Here is a 19,723-nt window from a genome sequence, read left to right as displayed (position 1 = left end):
TGATAGTGTGTGCGGGTCTGCGTTATGGGCCGGGTGTGGCATATTAGTCATGTAAGGGTGTGAAAGAGTGTTGTGATGGCAATGTGTATGACAGCCCAGTATTGCCCGGGTTCGGCGCTCATGAGCTGGGTGATGAGTGTAGCGACGGCCGCCAGCACCTTGGTAAGGATTTGAACGGTCGTGTGTGTCGGCGGAATAGTGTTTCCAGTATTCCCCAAGTGGTGTGTTGGTGTTGGGTGTGGCAGCCTGAGGTGCTGTTGTGGAGTTAGCGGCCGCTTGTGCTTGTATTGGCGTGTTAGGAGCGGCATTTGTGCTTTGTGACAGAGGTTGTGGCGCCTGTGTTACTTCTGTGGTGAGGGGGATGGTAGTGTGAGTTACAGTCTCGGTGTCTTGTTGACTGTTTTCCTGTGTGTTGCTATTCTGTTGTTGCTGCGTGGCCTGTTGTGATTTCGTGTTCCCCGCCCTGTGTTTGCGTGTGCGTCTATTCCTCCTCTGGGCTTGGGGTTCGTGGGGTTCTTGTGTGGATGTGTTTTTCTGTAAATGGTGCGTTTCTTCGCAGCACGTGATTTCCGGGAGTGGGGTCGTGTTGTTTGGGGGCATAGGTGTTGGTACCGATGCTTGTTGGGCTTCAGGTGTTGTCTGTGGCTGTTGCAGCGGTTGTTTCACGTGTGTGTGTGTGTGTGTGTGTGTGTGTGTGTGTGTGTGTGTGTGTGTGTGTGTGTGTGTGTGTGTGGGTGGGTGGGGCGCTGAGGTTCCGCAGCCTGTGCCGTTCCGCCAGGGCGTCCAACCGTGGCAAACGTTACGCCCTTCCTTACTGGGTTCGGCGCTGGCCTTGGGCGTGGTATGTCGTACAGTACCCTGCTTTTGTCTTGTTTTCGCTTCAGCGCCTGTTTGTATGAGTTGCACTGTCTGAAGCTTGCCGCATGGGGCCCACCGCAGTTGGCACAGCGTCGCTGGTTTGGCTGTATTTGTGTGCATGTGTTGGATCTGTGATTGCCAGCGCATCCGCGGCAGCGAGTTGCCAGGCCGCAGCGGAGGGCCGAGTGGCCGAACCGCTGGCAGTTGTTGCATTGTTGGGGGGCGTTGGGTGGTTTGTAAAGTTCTACACGTACGTCCATCCGCAGAAAGCTCTGTATCTGCAGGATGGCGCGGGAATCAGCCGTGTCGGCTAACTCAAACATGTAGTGTGTTAACGGTGCGTGTGTACGGAATCCTGTCATCCGGGAGGCACTTTTACAGTCTAATGCCAGATAACAAAGGGCCGCATGTACTGTCTCGTTGGGGGTACTGGGATCCACTCCCTTGATCACGTACTGCTGGGTTCTCCCGTCCAGCGTTCTGTACGTCTAATGTTCGATCTTCCGATCTTTGAGGAAGGTCAGAAGATCTTTGTATTCGTTGTCTGTGGCAACGTACAGTGAGGCCCTATCCCCCGAGTACTTTGCATGTAAGGTGCTGTTTATGTGCCTCTCCGCGAATGCAGTGTTAAGGGCACTAAGGTTACCGTGGTTTTGTATAACAACTGGGGGGAAACCAGTCTTGTGTTGTGTGGGCACTGCTGTGGCTTTGTGTGCTTTGTTGTTGTTGTTCGCCACAGCTGTGTTTGCGTTTTGTTTTGTGTTAATGTTGCTAGCCTGAGGTGAGCTAGCGGGTGTAGACAACAGCGCCTTTCGGTTGCCTAGCGAGTTTGGTTGCTCGCTTGTTAGTGTTGGTGTTTTTTGGGTCTGCGTTTTGGGCCCTCCACCTGCCAGGGCTCTGTGTAGTAGTTTTCTGTGTCCACATCCGCCGCCGCCGCTGCCTCGGTCTCTTGAGGCTGCGACGTCGGTGGGAGAATGGTACAAGACTGTCCAGTGACAGGTGAGTGTAACGTGATGTTGAGTAGTTGTTTTTGTGGGAGAGACGTCCGCCCCGAAAAGTTCGGTGATTAGCCGGCGCGACTCAAGCTGCTTTTGCGCTTTCGCGCCAAGCTGTCGAGCGTCGCCAGCCGCTCCCTTGCCTTCGGTAGCGGGCGGGGCGCGAGTTTCGGCGGGTGCAGTCGATCCTCACGCCTCTTGTGTTGCAGTCTTGCTGCGGGTGATAGCAGGGGAAGTGCTAGTAGCGTCCGCCATCTCGTACTTAGGATTATTTATTGGGTGGGAAGGGGGAAACGACAGTTTTTCTTTTCTCGAAAGGCGAGAGAAGTGTTATTTGTTCCCTATGGAAGTGGGTGGTCCCTACTTTACGCTAACATGCGCTGTTCGTGTAAGCGCGGCACCTAAAGGAGGTACGGAAGAAGAATGGCCTGCAGCACGCGGGCTTGGTCCCGTAGTGTAAGAAATTTTTACGGAGGAAGATTATTCGAACAAGGCTGGTTTTTTTTTGTTTTTTTTGTTTTGGTTTTAGGGCGCAAAACTTCTATGGCCATTAGCGCCCGGTCCGTGACTTAGGAAACAGTAAAAAACCGAAATTGAAAACCAGCAGCAATGGGAACGAAAGTCATAAAATTGGAGAAACTAAAAGCAGAAGGAAGGCTTAAAAATCCACTACAGAAAGGGGTTGGTTGTTCCCAAAAAAAAGCTTCAAATGACTGACGTCATTTCACTGGCACTAATAAACTTGAGAACGCGGTCGGCTGAGCGCGTGTCATCCGCTAAAATCGACGATATATCAGGCGATAGCTGTAGACGGGAGCGTAACGGATTAAAATAGGGGCACTCAATTAAAAGGTGTCTTACCGTCCACAGCTGAGAGCAGTGGGGACAGAGTGGGGGAGGATCGCCGCTTAAAAGATGTCGATGGCTAAAAAGACAGTGCCCTATCCGGAGTCTAGTTAAAATCACCTCCTCCCGACGACGCGTTCGGGTGGAAGAGGTCCAAGCACAAGGAAGAGCTTTTATGTCCTGCAATTTATTATGGGTAAGTGTCGACCAATGCGTGTGCCATAAATGAACAACACGTCGACATAGAACGCTCCGTAGATCGGCGAAGGGAATCGATTGAATAGCTGGCCGAAGAAGAGAGACTGCAGCCTTGGCTGCAATATCGGCCACCTCATTTCCACAGATACCAACGTGTCCCGGGAGCCAGAGGAACGCCACCGAGACGCCCCCCAGGTGGAGCAAGCGCAGACAGTCTTGAATCCGGTGGACCAGAGGGTGCACAGGATAAAGAGCTTTGAGACTGAGGAGAGAGCTGAGAGAATCTGAGCAGATAACGTATTGTATCCGCTGATGGCGGCGGATGTAGTGAACAGCGTAAAGCTCCGCAGTATAAACCGAACACTGGTCGGGAAGCCGAAAGTGATTTGGGGTGTCGCCAACAATATAGGCACTCCCTACACCTAACGATGTTTTCGAGCCGTCGGTGTAAATAAATGTGGCTTCCGTCATTTGTGCACATAGAGCAGCAAATGCCCGGCGATAAACAAGTGAAGGGGTACCATCCTTGGGAAATCGACAAAGGTCACGGAGCAGGCATATCCGGGGACGGAGCCAAGGCGGTGCTGTGCCCCAAGTTGTCAAGAAGGTTTTAGGAAAGCGGAAGAAAAGAGAATGGAGCAGTTGACGGCAGCGGACTCCCGGTGGTAGTAGGGAGGAGGGGACGGCCTGCGTACCCTACATCAAAGGCTGTGGTTGTCCCGTCGGTCGTCAGTTGTCTGGTAATCTGGTTTGGACAGTTTTTGACTCCATTTGAGTGACAGCTGTACTAATGTCATTTATTCAACCAAGGTAGTTATGACCCAACTTGAGCTACAGTTGATGAAGGTAAAGGAATATACAGAGTTTAAACGGGAAGCAAGGTGAGCCTGTATCATGAAAACTGCTCCCTCAAGTACCTATACTTCTCAGGTCATTGTACTGGGATAAATTACAAGGAATGCGACTAGGGACATTACCACTCCGTTTCAAGTGCAGAAAAATTTGTAGATTTTTATTCACCACAGACGAGTTGTAAATTACACATGAAGTACAATAATTAGTTATTAAACAGCTCTGCAAAGGATTAAGCCACTAAAAATTATTGATAAAGTTTTGTTTCTTTCTTCGTGCTCTTGGTACTGACATATTAAAACGAACATTTTTGGAATTTTATAGAATGTGACAAATGGGCTCAACATGAATTTACTTTTATCTGTAGTAATCATCGTCAATAACATTTGCGAAAAGCTTCGTTAATTTACTGAAAAATTTAGAGTAAAGTTTAATGAGATTTTAAAAATTGATGGTTTACATCTAAAACTAGTGCGCAGCCTTCACTTGCGGCCCGTCTTCGGCATCAGCTCGTAGTGGCCGGCTGTGCTCTTCCGCTTGGAGGCCCGCCTCCGCTGCGGCCCTGGCGAGTCCTGCCCCAGTGGCCCCCCTTCCTCTGCCTCTGCCCCTGCCCCTGGCTCCTGCTTCCCGCTGCCCTCCGCCAGCGCTGCCCCGCCCTGTGCCGTCTGCTGCCCCACCAGCTGCGCACTCTCTCCAGCTTTCCGCTGCTGCTGTGGCTGTGGCTGTGGCTTCTTCTGCAGCCCGCCGAACGCCGAGGAGGCCACCGCGGCTAGAGGCCCGAGTGTCCAAGCAGGGGGGCCCACATCTTGTCCCTGGCCCTGTCCTGTCCCCTCATCTGGCTCTTCACACACTGGATGCTCTGACGCTTTCTGCTGCTCTTCAGGTGGCTCTTCTGGGATGCTGTAGGAAGAGCAACGATACGAAACACTTCATTACTTTGGACATGTAGCTACTGGTGAGATTTTCGCTCCTGTATGAAACCGATCTGAATTAAGTACCATCATCTACATCTACATGATTACTCTGCAATTGACATTTAAGTGCTTGGCAGAGGGATCATCGAACCACAATCATACTATCTCTCTACCATTCCACTCCCGAACAGCGCGCAGGAAAAACGAACACCTAAACCTTTCTGTTCGAGCTCTGATTTCTCCTATTTTATTTTGATGATCATTCCTACCTATGTAGGTTGTGCTCAACAAAATATTTTCGCATTCGGAAGAGAAAGTTGGTGACAAATTTCGTACATAGATCTCGCCGCGCCGAAAAAAGTATTTGCTTTAATGACTGCCATCCCAACTCGCGTATCATATCTGCCACATTATCTCCCCTATTACGTGATAATACAAAACGAGCTGCCCTTGTTTGCACCCTTTCGATGTCCTCCGCCAATCCCACCTGGTAAGGACCCCACACCGCACAGCAATATTCTAACAGAGGACGAACGAGTGTAGCGTAAGCTGTCTCTTTAGTGGACTTGTTGCATCTTCTAAGTGTCCTGCCAATGAAACTTAAGCTTTGGCTCGCCTTCCCCACAATATTATCTATGTGGTCTTTGCAACTGAAGTTGTTTGTGATTTTAACACCCAGGTACTTGGTTGAATTGACAGCCTTGAGAATTTTACTATTTATCGAGTAATCGAATTCCAACGGATTTGTTTTGGAACTCATGTGGATCACCTCACACTTTTCGTTATTTAGCGTCAACTGCCACCTGCCTTACCATACAGCAATATTTTCTAAATCTCTTTGCAACTGTTACTGGCCTTCGCATGACCTTACTAGATGGTAAATTACAGCATCATCTGCGAACAACCTAAGATAACTGCTCAGATTGTCACCCAGGACATTTATATAGATCAGGAACAGCAGATGTCCCAGGACGCTTCCCTGGGGAACACCTGATATCACTTCAGTTTTACTCGATTTGCGGTCTGTTACTAAGAACTGAGACCTTCCTGACAGAAAATCACGAATCCAGCCGCGCAACTGAGACGATAGCCCATAGGCCCGCAGCTTAATTAGAAGTCGCTTGTGAGGAACGGTGTCAAAAGCTTTCTGGAAATCCAGAAATACGGAATCAACCTGAGATCCCCCGTCGATAGCGGCTATTACTTCGTGCGAATAAAGAGCTAGCTGCGTTGCACAAGAACGATGTTTTCTGAAACCACGCTGATTACGTATCAATAGATCGTTCCCTTCGAGGTGATTCATAACGTTTGAATACAGTATATGCTCCAAAACCCTACTGCAAACCGACGTTAATGATATAGGTCTGTAGTTCGATGGATTACTCTTATGTTACAGAAACTGTCCGCTAAGGTTGTTTTGGCTTAATGACATTTTAATATTTTTGTGGGATCTGAAATTTAAAAACCTCACACCGGCCTGATTTAGCTTCACTAATCAGGATAGTAAAGAGCATGCGTATATTAAGGGAATTTCCATTCACAAAGCAGGCTTATCACATTCACACAGTTCAATACTGTTCTATCATGATTAAATTGAGCCTAACTTACATTCCATAAGGCAGTGAAGTAATTTCGAAGTCTCGGTGCGATGAAAATCGTCAGTCGCTCTCCAGAAAATATTTGTAATAGTTACTAACTTTTGGTGACCACATGGGGAAGACGGGAGATCTGCTGGTAAGACCGTGTTAGCCCATTTATTTGAAGTAATAAACTGGATATCTTTAGCGTACAAAACGGCAGGTTCGTCCATTGTAAATCAGACGTTCATCCACTGATCCCGTGCAACACAGAGTAGTAAGCAGACACTGTCAATAGTAATCAGTTAAATAATACGCGAACACAGTTTAGTTCATGTATTAAATTCCTTCTCATACAGAATCTCATCAAGATGGCGACTAGCTCAACAATACATACATATACATCTTCGTTCTTTCACGGCTAATCGGCACGATCTGAATCATTTTTTTCATAAGAGAAAACAGAAGCTATTCCATGGAGCAAATGCACGCTCCAAGGAATAATAGGGCTTGAAACTACTTTGCATTGATAATCATCGTATATTAAAGTTTAGGAATCGGTAAGGTAAGAAGAGATATTTCGAGATATGTACCGAGTTATATAATTTAAAAAATTTCTGAAAATATTGCGGAGAGACCGCTGCAAGAGTCATTACAACATCCGTCCTACTGCCAAGGTAGACAGCTTTCTAGATAACGACAACGTTGAACATTCCTGGCTCAACGTTTACTTGCAGGTGTGTCCACAGGCTAGGTAGGTGCAGCATGAGGGGGTGGTCTGGGTAGAGAAAAGTTGCCCCAGTAAACTCATTTAGCCATGCTAAGAACTATCTGTAAAAGCTGGTTCCAAATTTAATTTGTTTCTTCAGGTCATATTCCAAATTTTCAATGAGGTAGAAAGTATGCAGAATATTTGAGGAGAGTTCTAAAAGAAATAGTGTAGTGGAAGAACTTTGTAGGAAGTTGGAATTTAAACTACAAGAAAAAGAAATAATTTAAAATCTCCTTTGTTCCTTTAATGCACCTCTTTGAAAACGTACGAGAATTGTACAGTCATTGCAGCTTATGACATACGATGTAGAAGTTTTCTGAAGTGAGGGAACGTTTCATGTCAACACGTCCACGTAGAAGATCATTCATTCAAAATTTTCTGAAACAACTGGAGTATGCACTGATACCTTCCGCTAGTTTCAAAAATGAGAAAAAAATGGACAAACAAATATGTATGTTTCGCAAATAGATTTCCGTTTGGCACAAAGTCTATACAAAACAGTATTTTTTCCTCTATTTTAAGAGCGAAATTCTTCGTGTTTGGATATGCTCCTTCCAGACAATTTCATTATGTATTGCTGACACCTATTTCGCAGCTAGCAGTTAGAATTAACGTGTTATTGTTGGCCCATTTTTAAGCTCTAGATTTTCTTTATGACTGATTCTGTCATACTTCATGTACAATGTTAACTACTTCATATTCGCTAGCTGCAGTTTTATCACTTGTCTTACACGGAATAAATGCTTTTACTCGATGAAAACTCATGTGGAAGTTCGCGAATGCGTAACCTTTTCATCATCGAAAGTGCTGCCATTGTTCCGCATCTCAGATGCAAAATGTGGAGCAGTTTGTCTCAATACACGGAAGGGGTTGGTTAGACGCTAAGCAATAGAGATGTGGTGCAACGGAAGTATGTTTAAAATTAAGTGGCCTGATAACTGAGGTTCTGCACAGCGTCGGCCGAGGAAGGAAGACACGGGAAACACTGAAAACAAGGACAGGGTGATGACATGTGCTAATATATCAGATAACGTTCAAGGCACTAGAAGGTGGCCGTACATGGCAGAAACTTGAGAGGAAGACAGTGATTCGAAAACATGCAGCATGTAACTGAGAATGTAGGATGCATGTGCTATACCGAGAAGTGGCTGGCGGGACAGGAATTTGGAGGAAGCTACATCGAAATGGTCAGAAGACGGGTGACGTAATGGAATGTTATTTCACGTGGTATTTGATACTTTTATTACTATCAATGTTTCAAAACTGCTGTATTCTATAAAAAGGAACCATTCCAACAAAGTTTAATTTGAGAATAGGTACAAATCTGTATAAAATTTGCTTCTAAAATCAGTAACGAGTTGCCTAAGAGCATTATATGTTTAAAATTTCTTCCTCCAGGAAGTACCAAGTATCACCTCATTCTTTGAAATATGCCATTGAGTACAGTGCTTACGTGCAGCAACACCTAACGGCCGTACACTCAGCTGTTTGTACTACAGCTTTATCTCAGATCTCAGGCCGAGAGTATCACAGTTCTATGGTGACGAAACAAGGTAAGTTCTTTCTTAAAGAGGTTAAGCGAGAGATGCACAGTACGAAAGCATTATGGTGCTACTTCGAAGTGGAACAGAAGATTCAGCAGTGCTGGCAGCCTACCCCCTGTGGCTGCGATTTCAAGCCCCCTGAGATAACAGGCGGACGAGTGCTCACATCTACATCTACATGGTTACTCTGCAATTCACACTTAAGTGCCTGTCAGAGGGTTCATCTAACCCTTTTCATACTACTCTACCATTCCACCCTCGAATGGCGCGTGCGAAAAAGGAACACCTAAATCTTTCCGTTCGAGCATTTCTCTAGTTTATTGTGATCATTTCTCCCTACGTAAGTGCGTGTCAACGAAATATTTTGGCATTCGGAAGAGAAAGTTGGTGATTGAAATTTCGTAAATAGATCTCGTCGCAAAGAAAACCGCCTTTGTTTCAGTGACTGTCACCCCAACCCTCGCATCATATGAATGACACTCGCCCGTATTGCGCGATAACACGAAACGAGCTGCCCTTCTTTGCACGTTTCCGATGTCCTCCGTCAATCCTACCTGGTAAGGATCCCATGCCGCGCAGCAACATTCCAGCAGAGGACGGACAGACAAGTGTAACGTAGCCTGTCTCTTTAGTGGGTTTGTCGCGTTTTCCAAGTATTCTGCCAACAAAGCGGAGTCTGTTTCGCCTTAGCCACAATATTATCCCTGTGATATTTCCAATTTAAGTTAAGTAATTTTAAACATACTTTTGTTGCACCACATCTCCAGTGCTCATGCTACCTTCAGTCTCCGTCGTCAGGCGTGATATTTGCCGAAGTGTGGTGTCGCTAAATAGCACACTAGGCCCAAGCCGAGTTTGTCTAGCGTACCGGGACGGTTGGAAGCAAGAGTCAGTTCAGTTCAATAGCTGCTTCTGTAACTTCTGAGTTTTCGACCGACTAATCGTTGCGTATCCATTTATAAGCGGAAGTAATTTCACTCCACATACTTGACATTTCTGTAGTACAATTTAATGAAAGCAACTTTTGTCCCGTCAGGTCGAGCAGTTCTTGGCCCAAAACAGTGTCATCTTCCATCCTGTGTTGGAACCTTTTCTTGTGCTCAACGAACGATGTATCGTTTCCATTTACAAAACTTACACCTGCCTAATACCGTGTATGGCCCTCGAGAGTACGCCGAAGTGCCGCAGCACGACGTAGCATTGACTCCAGTAATGTCGTAGTAGTTCTGGATGGAACTGTCACCATGAATCCTGCAGGGCTGTCCGTAAATCCGTGAGAGTACAAGGAGGTGGAGATCTGTTGTGAACAGCAGGTTCCAAGCCATCCCTGATATGCTCAACGTTTATGTCTGGGGATTGTTGGCCAGAGGAAATGTTCTAACCCTGGCGGGTTTTCCTGACGACCCTTTTCAATTTTAGACTTGTGGGGTGTCTCAGTGACCTACTGGAATTGCTCAAGTCCGTCAAAATGCACAATGGACATGAATGGGTGCAGGTGATCGGACAGGATTTTTTTTTTTGTGGTTTTAGGGCGCACAACGTCAATGGTCATTAGCGCCCTGACTACGTTAAGAATGCGCCGCGAGGCACAAGTTTAAAACAACAACTAAAAGGGAAAACACGATAAAAGACAGACTGACAGGCATAGGATTAAAAAACAGCATCATCAAATGTCCTTAGAGAGGTTTGTCAAATTGATAAAACGAAGAACGCGAGCAGCTGCTCGTGAGTCATCCGCTAAAATGGCATCTAGAGTACATGGCAGGCTAAGATCAAGACGCAGTGTGTTAAAATCCGGACAGGACATTAAAATGTGGCGGACCGTCAGCAATTGCCCACATGGGCAGAACGGCGCTGGCGCAGCCGTCAGCAGATGGCGATGGCTGAACCGGCAGTGTCCAATGCGTAACCGGGCCAAAACGACCTCCTCCCGCCGAGAAGGGCGGGAGGAGGACGTCCAAGCCGCGGGAAGAGGTTTCAAGGCCCGAAGCTTGTTGTCTGTAAGTGCAGCCCAATCGGCATGGCACAGCGATAAAATGCGCCAACAAATTACCCTGCTACAATCCGACGAAGGGACACAACAAGAAGCTGTCCGAGGCTGGAGGACCGCAGCCTTGGCCGCGGCATCTGCAGCTTCGTTCCCAGGGATACCGACATGGTCAGGGACCCACATAAAGCTAACTGGAGAACCGACGTCCACCAGCTGCTGAAGAGAGCGTTGGATCCGGTGCACGAAAGGGTGAACCGGATACGGATCACTGAGGCTCTGGATGGCGCTCAGGGAATCGGAGCAGATGACATAAGCAGAATGTCTGTGGCGGCAGATGTAAAGAACAGCCTGGTAGAGGGCAAAGAGCTCAGCTGTGAAGACCAAACAATGGCCATGGAGCCAGTATTTGAAACTTTGTGCCCCGACAATAGAAGAACACCCGACCCCGTCATTGGTCTTTGAGCCATCTGTATAAATGAAGGTCATATTGATGAACTCCGAACGAAGTTCAACAAAACGGGAGTGGTAGACCGAACCGGGGGTAACCTCTTTTGGGAGCGAGCTGAGGTCAAGGTGAATGCGGACCTGAGCCTGGAGCCAAGGTGGCGTGTGGCTCTCGCCCACTCTAAAGGTTGCAGGGAGTGAAAAATTAATGTGTTGAAGGAGGTGACGAAAGCGAACTCCAGGGAGTAGCAGGACAGAGACATACAACCCGTATTGACGGTCGAGAGAGTCGTCAAAAAAGGAACGATAAGACGGGTGGTCGGGCATTGACAGTAGCCGACAGGCATACCGACAAAGCAGTATATCGCGCCGGTAGGTGAGTGGCAATTCGCCAGCGTCAGCATGAAGACGCTCTACGGGCTAGTATAAAACGCTCCGATCGCAAGTTATAAACCCCGATGTTGTATGGAGTTGAGGCGGCGTAAGATGGATGGCCGTGCAGAGGAGTATACGAAGCTCCCATAATCCAGCTTGGAGCGGACGATCGACCGATATAGACGAAGTAGGACGGTTCGATCCGCTCCCCACGACATACCACTGAGAACACGGAGGACATTTAAAGAACGGGTACAACGGGCAGCCAAATATGACATGTGGAGACCAGCTAAGTTTCCTGTCAAATGTAAGACCTAAAAATTTTGTTGTCTCCACGATTGGGAGAGCAACGGGACCGAGTCTTAAGGACGGTGGGAGAAACTCTTTGTAGCGCCAGAAGTTTATACAGACCGTCTTCTCGGCAGAAAAACGGAAGCCATTGGCGACACTCCAGGAGTAAAGACGGTCAAGAGCAGGCTGAAGACAGCGCTCCAGGACACGTGTACACTGCGCGCTGCAATAGATGGTAAAATCGTCCACGAAAAGGGTGTCTGACAGGACAGAACCCACACGTACCCTGAACTGTCGATCCATTAAAAAGGAACGAATAAAAAGAGGGAGGCGACCGCGAAGGCCCCATGTATGCATGGTGCGGAGAATGCCCGGCCTCCAACAGGTGTCTTAAGCCTTCTCCAAATCAAAGAACACAGCCGCGGTCGGGCGCTTCCGCAAGAAGTTATTCATAATGAAGGTTGACAAGGTAACCAGATGGTCAACAGCAGAGCGGCGCCTACGAAATCCACATTGTACATTGGTAAGTAGGCGTCGAGACTCGAGCAGCCAAACCAATCGAGAGTTAACCATTCGCTCCATCACTTTACAGACACAGCTGGTAAGCGAGATGGGTCGATAACTGGAAGGCAAGTGCTTGTCCTTCCCCGGCTTAGGAATCGGGACAACAATAGACTCGCGCCAGCATTCGGGAACATGTCCCTCAATCCAGATGCGATTATAAGTACGAAGAAGAAAACCTTTACCCGCAGGAGAAAGGTTCTTCAGCATCTGAATATGAATAGAATAAGGCCCTGGAGCGGAGGACCGTGATCGGCCAAGTGCGTTTTCGAGTTCCCGCATGGTGAATGGGGCATTATAACTTTCACGATTCAAGGAGCGGAAGTTAGGTGGTCTAGCCTTATCTGCCTGTTTGCAGGGGAGGAAGGCAGGGTGGTAATGAGCGGAGCTCGAAACCTCTGCGAAAAAGCGGCCGAAGGCATTGGAGACATCCTCAGGGGCCACAAGGACGTCATTCGCGACCGTCAAGCCAGAAACTGGTGAGTGGACCTTAGTGCCAGATAGCCGGCGCAGGCTACCGCAGACAACAGAAGGAGTAAAACTGTTGAAGGTGCTTGTGAAAGCAGCCCAGCTGGCTTTCTTGCTTTCTTTAATAATACGACGACACTGTGCACGTAATCGTTTATAATTGATACAATTCGCCACTGTAGGGTGGCGTTTAAAGGTGCGTAAAGAACGTCGACGAGCACGTAAAGCGTCTCTACATGCTGCGGTCCACCAGGGGACCAGTACGCGACGTGGAGAAGAAGTAGAGTGAGGGATGGAATATTCAGCAGCAGTGAGAATGACTTCCGTGAGGTGTGCGACCTGACGATCGCAGCTTGTGAAGGTTTGATCCTGAAAGGTCGCCCTGCAAGAGAAGAGCCCCCAGTCTGCTTTGGAGATGGTCCAACTAGATGAGCACGGAGAGGGGGTATGATGCAGGAGATGGATAACACACGGGAAGTGGTCGCTCGAATATGTATCAGAAAGTGCATACCACTCAAACCGGCGTGCAAGTTGGGGAGTACATATAGAGAGGTCTAAATGGGAATAGGTGTGAGATGTGTCCGAAAGAAAAGTAGGGGCGCCAGTATTGAGGCAGACAAGATTGAGCGGGTTGAAAAGGTCTGCTAACAGGGAGCCCCTCGGGCAGGATGCTGGAGAGCCCCAAAGGGGATGGTGGGCATTGAAGTCTCCAGTTAACAAAAATGGTGCAGGTAGCTGAGCAATAAGTTGCATCATGTCTGCCCTGGTAACGGCAGATGACGATGGAGTGTAAACGGTACAAATGGAAAATGTAAAAGTGGGGAGAGTAATGCGGATGGCAACTGCCTGCAGGCCGGTGTGCAACGTGATGGGATCGTAGTAAATACCATCCCGGACCAGCAACATAACCCCTCCATGAGCCGGGATACCTACCACAGGGGGTAGGTCAAAACGCACAGAGGTGTAGTGTGCCAAGGCAATTTGATCGCATGGGCGTAGCTTCGTTTCCTGGAGGGCTACGACGAGCGGACAGTGCAAGCGGAGCAGCAACTTCAAGTCCTCTCGGTTGGAGCGAATGCTGCGAATATTCCAGTGAATAAGTGCCATCGTAAGAAGAAAAGGAATATGAAAGAAGGGGTCACCTCTAAGGGCGCTGAGGGCCTGGCTTCGAGCGAGCACTGCCGCCGCTATCAGTAGGCGGACAGTCATCGTCCATTGGGTCTATAGGTTCATCGGCCATCTAGGGAAGATGGCCGGGAGGGGGAGCTTCCTCCGCCGGTGATCGGCCAGATGTTCGGCTACCAGCGGTGCGGCCAGGCGAAACGGATGACGGCCTGGGGCGGCAACCGCTGGGTGGCGCAGGAGAAGAAATGCGCCGTGGCAGAGAAGAACTGTGCTTCCTATGAGCCTTCTCGGAAGGACGTTTGGTGGAAGTACCGGTCGAAGGCTGGGAGGTCGAGGTACGTAGGTAGTCTGCACGGGACGGTTCCTTCTTGAAGGCCCGTGCATCTGACTTCGGGGTCTTCGTCTTAGCAGAAGCTGATGAAGAGGCTGGTGTCTGTGGGGTGATGGGAGGAAGAGGAGACGTCGACCGCGCGATCTTAGCACTGGCCGAACGGACGACCGTGGTGCTTAAGGTCAGATCGCATGTCTGGGTTGCCACCTCCCTGGTAGTCCGAGGAGCGGCGAGGACAGTACTGTATTTCCCCGCTGGGAGCAGCGTGGGCTTCCTACTAGCCAATAGCTTGCGAGCAGCGGAGGTGGACACTTTCTCTTTGACCCGAATTTCTTGGATACAGCGTTCATCCTTATAGACAGGACAGTCGCGGAAGGATGCGGCATGGTCACCCTGACAGTTCACACAACGAGGAGACGGAGGTGGACAGTCACCCTCATGGGCATCCCTGCCACAAGTGACACATTTAGCCGCATTGGAACAAGACTGTAGAGTGTGATTGAAACGCTGACACTGATAGCAGCGCGTAGGTGTCGGGACATAGGGGCGAACAGATATAACCTCGTAGCCCGCCTTGATGCGCGATGGCAGCTTAACACTATCGAAGGTCAAGAAAAGTGTCCGGGTCGGTACAAGGTCATTGTTGACCTTTTTCAAGACCCTATGGACAGCCGTGACGCCCTGCTCAGCGAGGAAAGACTGAATCTCCTCGTCAGTCAATCCGTCGAGGGAGCTAGTATAGACTACACCATGAGACGAATTCAAAGTTCGGTGAGCCTCCACCCGGACAGGGAACGTGTACAGGAGTGTGGCCCAAAGCAGTTTTTGTGCCTGAAAGGCGCTCTCAGTTTCTAGTAATAAGGTACCGTTACGCAACCTGGTACAAGATTTGACAGATCCGGCTATGGCATCTACACCCTTCTGGATAACGAAAGGGTTGACAGAGGAAAAATCCTTTCCGTCCTCAGATCGAGAAACGACGAGGAACTGTGGGGCAGGCAGTAGTACTTTTGCCACTTGTGGCTGGTCATGTCTCCGTTTTTGGGCAGAAGTCGAGAGAGATGAGTGAAATCGATTGCGGAGGAATCCCCCATGATTGCCAGCGTCTCCGATGGCGCGCTCCTTCCTTGTGGGGACCCTCTCAGAGGGCACTCCCGCCTTAGGTGAATGTTTACACCTCAAGTCACACCTCCCGAGAAACAGACGGAGGGACCAATCGGCATGGTCAGAAGGTATCAGCTCAGGCAATCACCCCTCCCTGGGCCTGGCCTTTACAAGGGGGTACGTGCGTGCCTTACATGTCTACCCCGGGCGGGGAATTACGCGTTACCCCGTCACCGGCTACGCGTGCGAACGCGTGGGTCGGCCTTCAGACACGCACAGGCAGGAAGGAATAAGAGGGAGAGAGAGGACAGACTGTCCCAAACGCAGAGACAGAAGAGGGCGAGGGCGAGGGAAAGAGGGCGAGGGCGAGGGAAAGAGGGCGAGGGCGAGGGAAAGAGGGCGAGGGCGAGGGAAAGAGGGCGAGGGCGAGGGAAAGAGGGCGAGGGCGAGGGAAAGAGGGCGAGGGCGAGGGAAAGAGGGCGAGGGCGAGGGAAAGAGGGCGAGGGCGAGGGCGAGGGAAAGAGGGCGAGGGAAAGAGGGCGAGGGCGAGGGAAAGAGGGCGAGGGAAAGAGGGCGAGGGAAAGAGGGCGAGGGAAAGAGGGCGAGGGAAAGAGGGCGAGGGAAAGAGGGCGAGGGAAAGAGGGCGAGGGAAAGAGGGCGAGGGCGAGGGAAAGAGGGCGAGGGCGAGGGAAAGAGGGCGAGGGCGAGGGAAAGAGGGCGAGGGCGAGGGAAAGAGGGCGAGGGCGAGGGAAAGAGGGCGAGGGCGAGGGCGAGGGAAAGAGGGCGAGGGCGAGGGAAAGAGGGCGAGGGCGAGGGAAAGAGGGCGAGGGCGAGGGCGAGGGAAAGAGGGCGAGGGCGAGGGAAAGAGGGCGAGGGCGAGGGAAAGAGGGCGAGGGCGAGGGAAAGAGGGCGAGGGCGAGGGAAAGAGGGCGAGGGCGAGGGAAAGAGGGCAAGGGAAAGAGGGCAAGGGAAAGAGGGCAAGGGAAAGAGGGCAAGGGAAAGAGGGCAAGGGAAAGAGGGCAAGGGAAAGAGGGCAAGGGAAAGAGGGCAAGGGAAAGAGGGCAAGGGAAAGAGGGCAAGGGAAAGAGGGCAAGGGAAAGAAGGCAAGGGAAAGAAGGCAAGGGAAAGAAGGCAAGGGAAAGAAGGCAAGGGAAAGAAGGCAAGGGAAAGAAGGCAAGGAAAGAAGGCAAGGAAAGAAGGCAAGGAAAGAAGGCAAGGGAAAGAAGGCAAGGGAAAGAAGGCAAGGGAAAGAAGGCAAGGGAAAGAAGGCAAGGGAAAGAAGGCAAGGGAAAGAAGGCAAGGGAAAGAAGGCAAGGGAAAGAAGGCAAGGGAAAGAAGGCAAGGGAAAGAAGGCAAGGGAAAGAGTAAGGAAGAGTGAGGTGGAGAAGAGCAAAGAAAGGAAGCAACCAAAGGAAGGAAGAAACGAGAAGTGAAAAAGCAAAATGACCGCAAATAGAGGTCGTGGAACCGTCCGTCTCCGGACGCAGGCGCTAACGATCCCCTTGAGGGGGTGGGACTCCTTTTAGTCGCCTCTTACGACAGGCAGGAATACCTCGAGCCTATTCTAATCCCCGGACCCGCAGGGGGGGGGGGGGGAGATCGGACAGGATGCTTACGTACAGGTCACCCGTCAGTCGTATCTAGGCGTATCAGGGATCCCGTATCTAACTGCCGATGCCCCAAACTATTAAACAGCCTCCACCAGCGTGAACAGTCCCCTGCTAACATGCACGGTCCACGCAGTGATGAGGTTCTGTCTATCCCCTTATACATCCATCTGCTCAATACAATTTGAAACGAGACTACTCCGACTAGGCAGCATGTTTCCATTCAACAATCCCATGTCGGCACTGTCGGGCCTAGGCGAGGCGTAAACCCTCGTGTCGTGCAGTCATCAAGGGTATACGAGTGGGCCTTCCGCTCCGACAGTCCATATCGATGTTTCGTTGAATGGTTCGCACGCTGACACTTCATGGCCCAGGATTTAAATCTGCAGCAGTTTGCGGAATGGTTGCACTTCTGACACGTTTTTCTTCAGTCGTCGTTGGTCCCGTTATTGCAGGATCCTTTCCCGGCTGCAGCGCTGTCTGGATCGGATGTTTTACCGGATTCCTGGTACTCATGGTACAGTCGTGAAACGGTAGTACAGGAAAATCCTCACTACATCGGCACATCAGATCTTGTGTCCCACAGTTCGTGAGCCAACTAACACCACGCTCGAACTCGCTTGAATGTTGATAACCTGCAATTTTAACAGCAGTAACAGAAGTAAAAATTGTGCCAGACACTAGTTGTCTCATTTAAGTGATACCGACCACAGCCCCGTATTCTGCCTGTTTACGTATCTCTGAATACTCATTCCTATACCAGTTCCTTTGGCGCTTCAGTGTACTACGTTCTTTGAAGGTGTTAATACACCCATGTCCCTTTGAGAAGTAAAGAACTTCCACAATCCTTACGGTTTTGTGTGTGAGGGATTCTATAAAATCTAATCTATTCTTGAAGTCTAGCTTCCATGTAGTAGTTATCAGCAACAGACACCTTTCGAAATAAACTTGTGCGTGAAATGCTTGTTCAGTATGAAACGTGTCCTGAATGGTCAAATGTGATTAAGTAGCTGGAAAGCCGTTAGTCCAGTTGTGGATAGTTATGAGGAAAATCCAGCTCACTTACCCTCTGAATGCCGATGTCTCGCCGACGGATGACCGGAAGACTCCTGTCGCGGAGCACGTGAACAGGCCCTCAAGGTCAGGCCCCGGGAACAGGCCGGCCTCCTCCTTCGCCGCCTCCGCCTCCTCCTCCTCCAGCACGCTTCTCCCCTCAGTGGCCTCTTGAGGGATCTCAGGTTCTGGTGGCACGTCCCGTGAACTCTGGCCTTCAGCTCTGGAGGGGCTGGAGGCGGCGCTGGAGGATGGCCTGGAACCCAGCATGCTGCCCTCCCGAGAGCAGGGGGCGCTGTGCAGGAGGGACTAGGCTGTACTGTCTGCTGACCACTTCCGGAAACAGCTGTTACTATATCGTATCATCTCTTACCAAGTCATCCCCAACACCTGCTTGCTATCTTCGTATCTAATCGACAGTGAAGCTTTAAGATTTCTCTCGCCCCACTTAGTCATTAGAGGCATTTAAGTCATTTCCGACAAGATTATACTAGCTGGTAACTTAAATTGATGGTATGGCGAAGTTCAGATACTACAGCACGGCTGTAATACAGGGAATACCTCTTAGTTGCCAGCTACGTTTCTGTTTAATGGGATCAAGTACTGGAGAGACCAATTCCAACCAATGTACACACACTGGACAGTTCCCATTGCTTTGGCAGACGGCAGCTCTATTTTAGTCAAACAAATTGAGAACGACCTTTGGAACGAGTCCGATACAATCAGTGAACCATTTAACAATGCAGACTCGCTGGCAGCAGTTCACATAGCTGTGCCCAAACTCACGTGGGTAATATTGTGAGGTGCTCGGGATGACAGGAATACTCTCACTGTACGCCTTGTACTGTCGAGTATGAAACAACCTTACGTATCTTCCAGTAGTTATTATTCACATTTATCAGCAGAATAGTTCGGCTGAGACTGGTAATGTAATTCGTAAGGTTTCTCACTGGTTTTCAAACTGTGCCAACGATCTGACCGTTTAAGAACTCCAGTGCGTATGCTTCTGCAGTGTTCCTGTACCCCATGGCATGTTTAGTCAGACGATTTAAAAAAATGTCTGCCTATCCTGCGCATATGCAACAGCCAATATCATTACTGTTAGCCAGCAGCAGTGTCACAAGTACACTGCCTTTACTGCCGTAAGGTTTTAGTTTCCTGCTTTACACATCTCTGCCTAGCTGCTGCAACGATTTTGTCAGATTCGTTTACAACACCATTCCTAACTTGTCCAGTGCAGCTAAAACATGCCAAATACCAAGGTCCATGGAACAGGCCCAGGTGTCACCATACGGAGTCTTCCACTCTATTGGTGGCGGTTCTGCATCCAAGGGGCATTGCGGCCTCAGGCAGTACAGCCATGGCTGCAAGGTTTCCTACATGGCAGGCATAAACAGTATGACAACGCAGATCCGGTCAGGCTCACCGAAGGCGCCAAAACCACCAGAGGATGTCAATGCGGCTGCACTACTTTACAGCAGCAGGCACATGCTGTGATGTGGAGTGTGACAGTACCACCCCACTCTCTGGGTTCTTCGTGTGTGTGTGTGTGTGTGTGTGTGTGTGTGTGTGTGTGTGTGTGTGTGTGTGTGGGGGGGGGGGGGGGGGGAGAGGCGGCTACAACGCAACTGTATCCAGTGTCAAGTTATCTACGAGCTGCACGCGTTACTGGGCGCTCTACAATGGACTACAGTCGTCTGCAAATGCTGAGTACTTGGTGGATGCTTAGAATATGGGACGACCATATTAATTCGTTTAGGACTTTACTAATTATTAGCCAACTTTGATGTTTCACACTTATTTACTATACTGTTAATA

General features: G+C 49.6%; 1 protein-coding gene across 1 annotated transcript in view; it reads left to right on the top strand.

Annotated features, from left to right (window-relative positions):
- The window catches only part of LOC124775234 (ribosome-binding protein 1-like), a 58,555-nt gene extending 40,337 nt beyond the window's left edge, over window positions 1-18,218 (top strand). Inside the window, exons 2-4 of the mRNA XM_047250072.1 lie at window positions 8,411-8,565; window positions 15,656-16,609; window positions 18,127-18,218. Coding sequence (XP_047106028.1) covers window positions 8,411-8,565; window positions 15,656-16,609; window positions 18,127-18,218 — 1,201 coding nt within the window. The remainder of the gene's footprint in view (window positions 1-8,410; window positions 8,566-15,655; window positions 16,610-18,126) is intronic.
- The last annotated feature ends 1,505 nt before the right edge of the window (window positions 18,219-19,723 follow it).

Source organism: Schistocerca piceifrons, chromosome 2, assembly GCF_021461385.2.
Source record: "Schistocerca piceifrons isolate TAMUIC-IGC-003096 chromosome 2, iqSchPice1.1, whole genome shotgun sequence".
Lineage (NCBI taxonomy): Eukaryota > Metazoa > Arthropoda > Insecta > Orthoptera > Acrididae > Schistocerca > Schistocerca piceifrons.
This window is presented reverse-complemented; position numbering and strand designations above follow the sequence as displayed.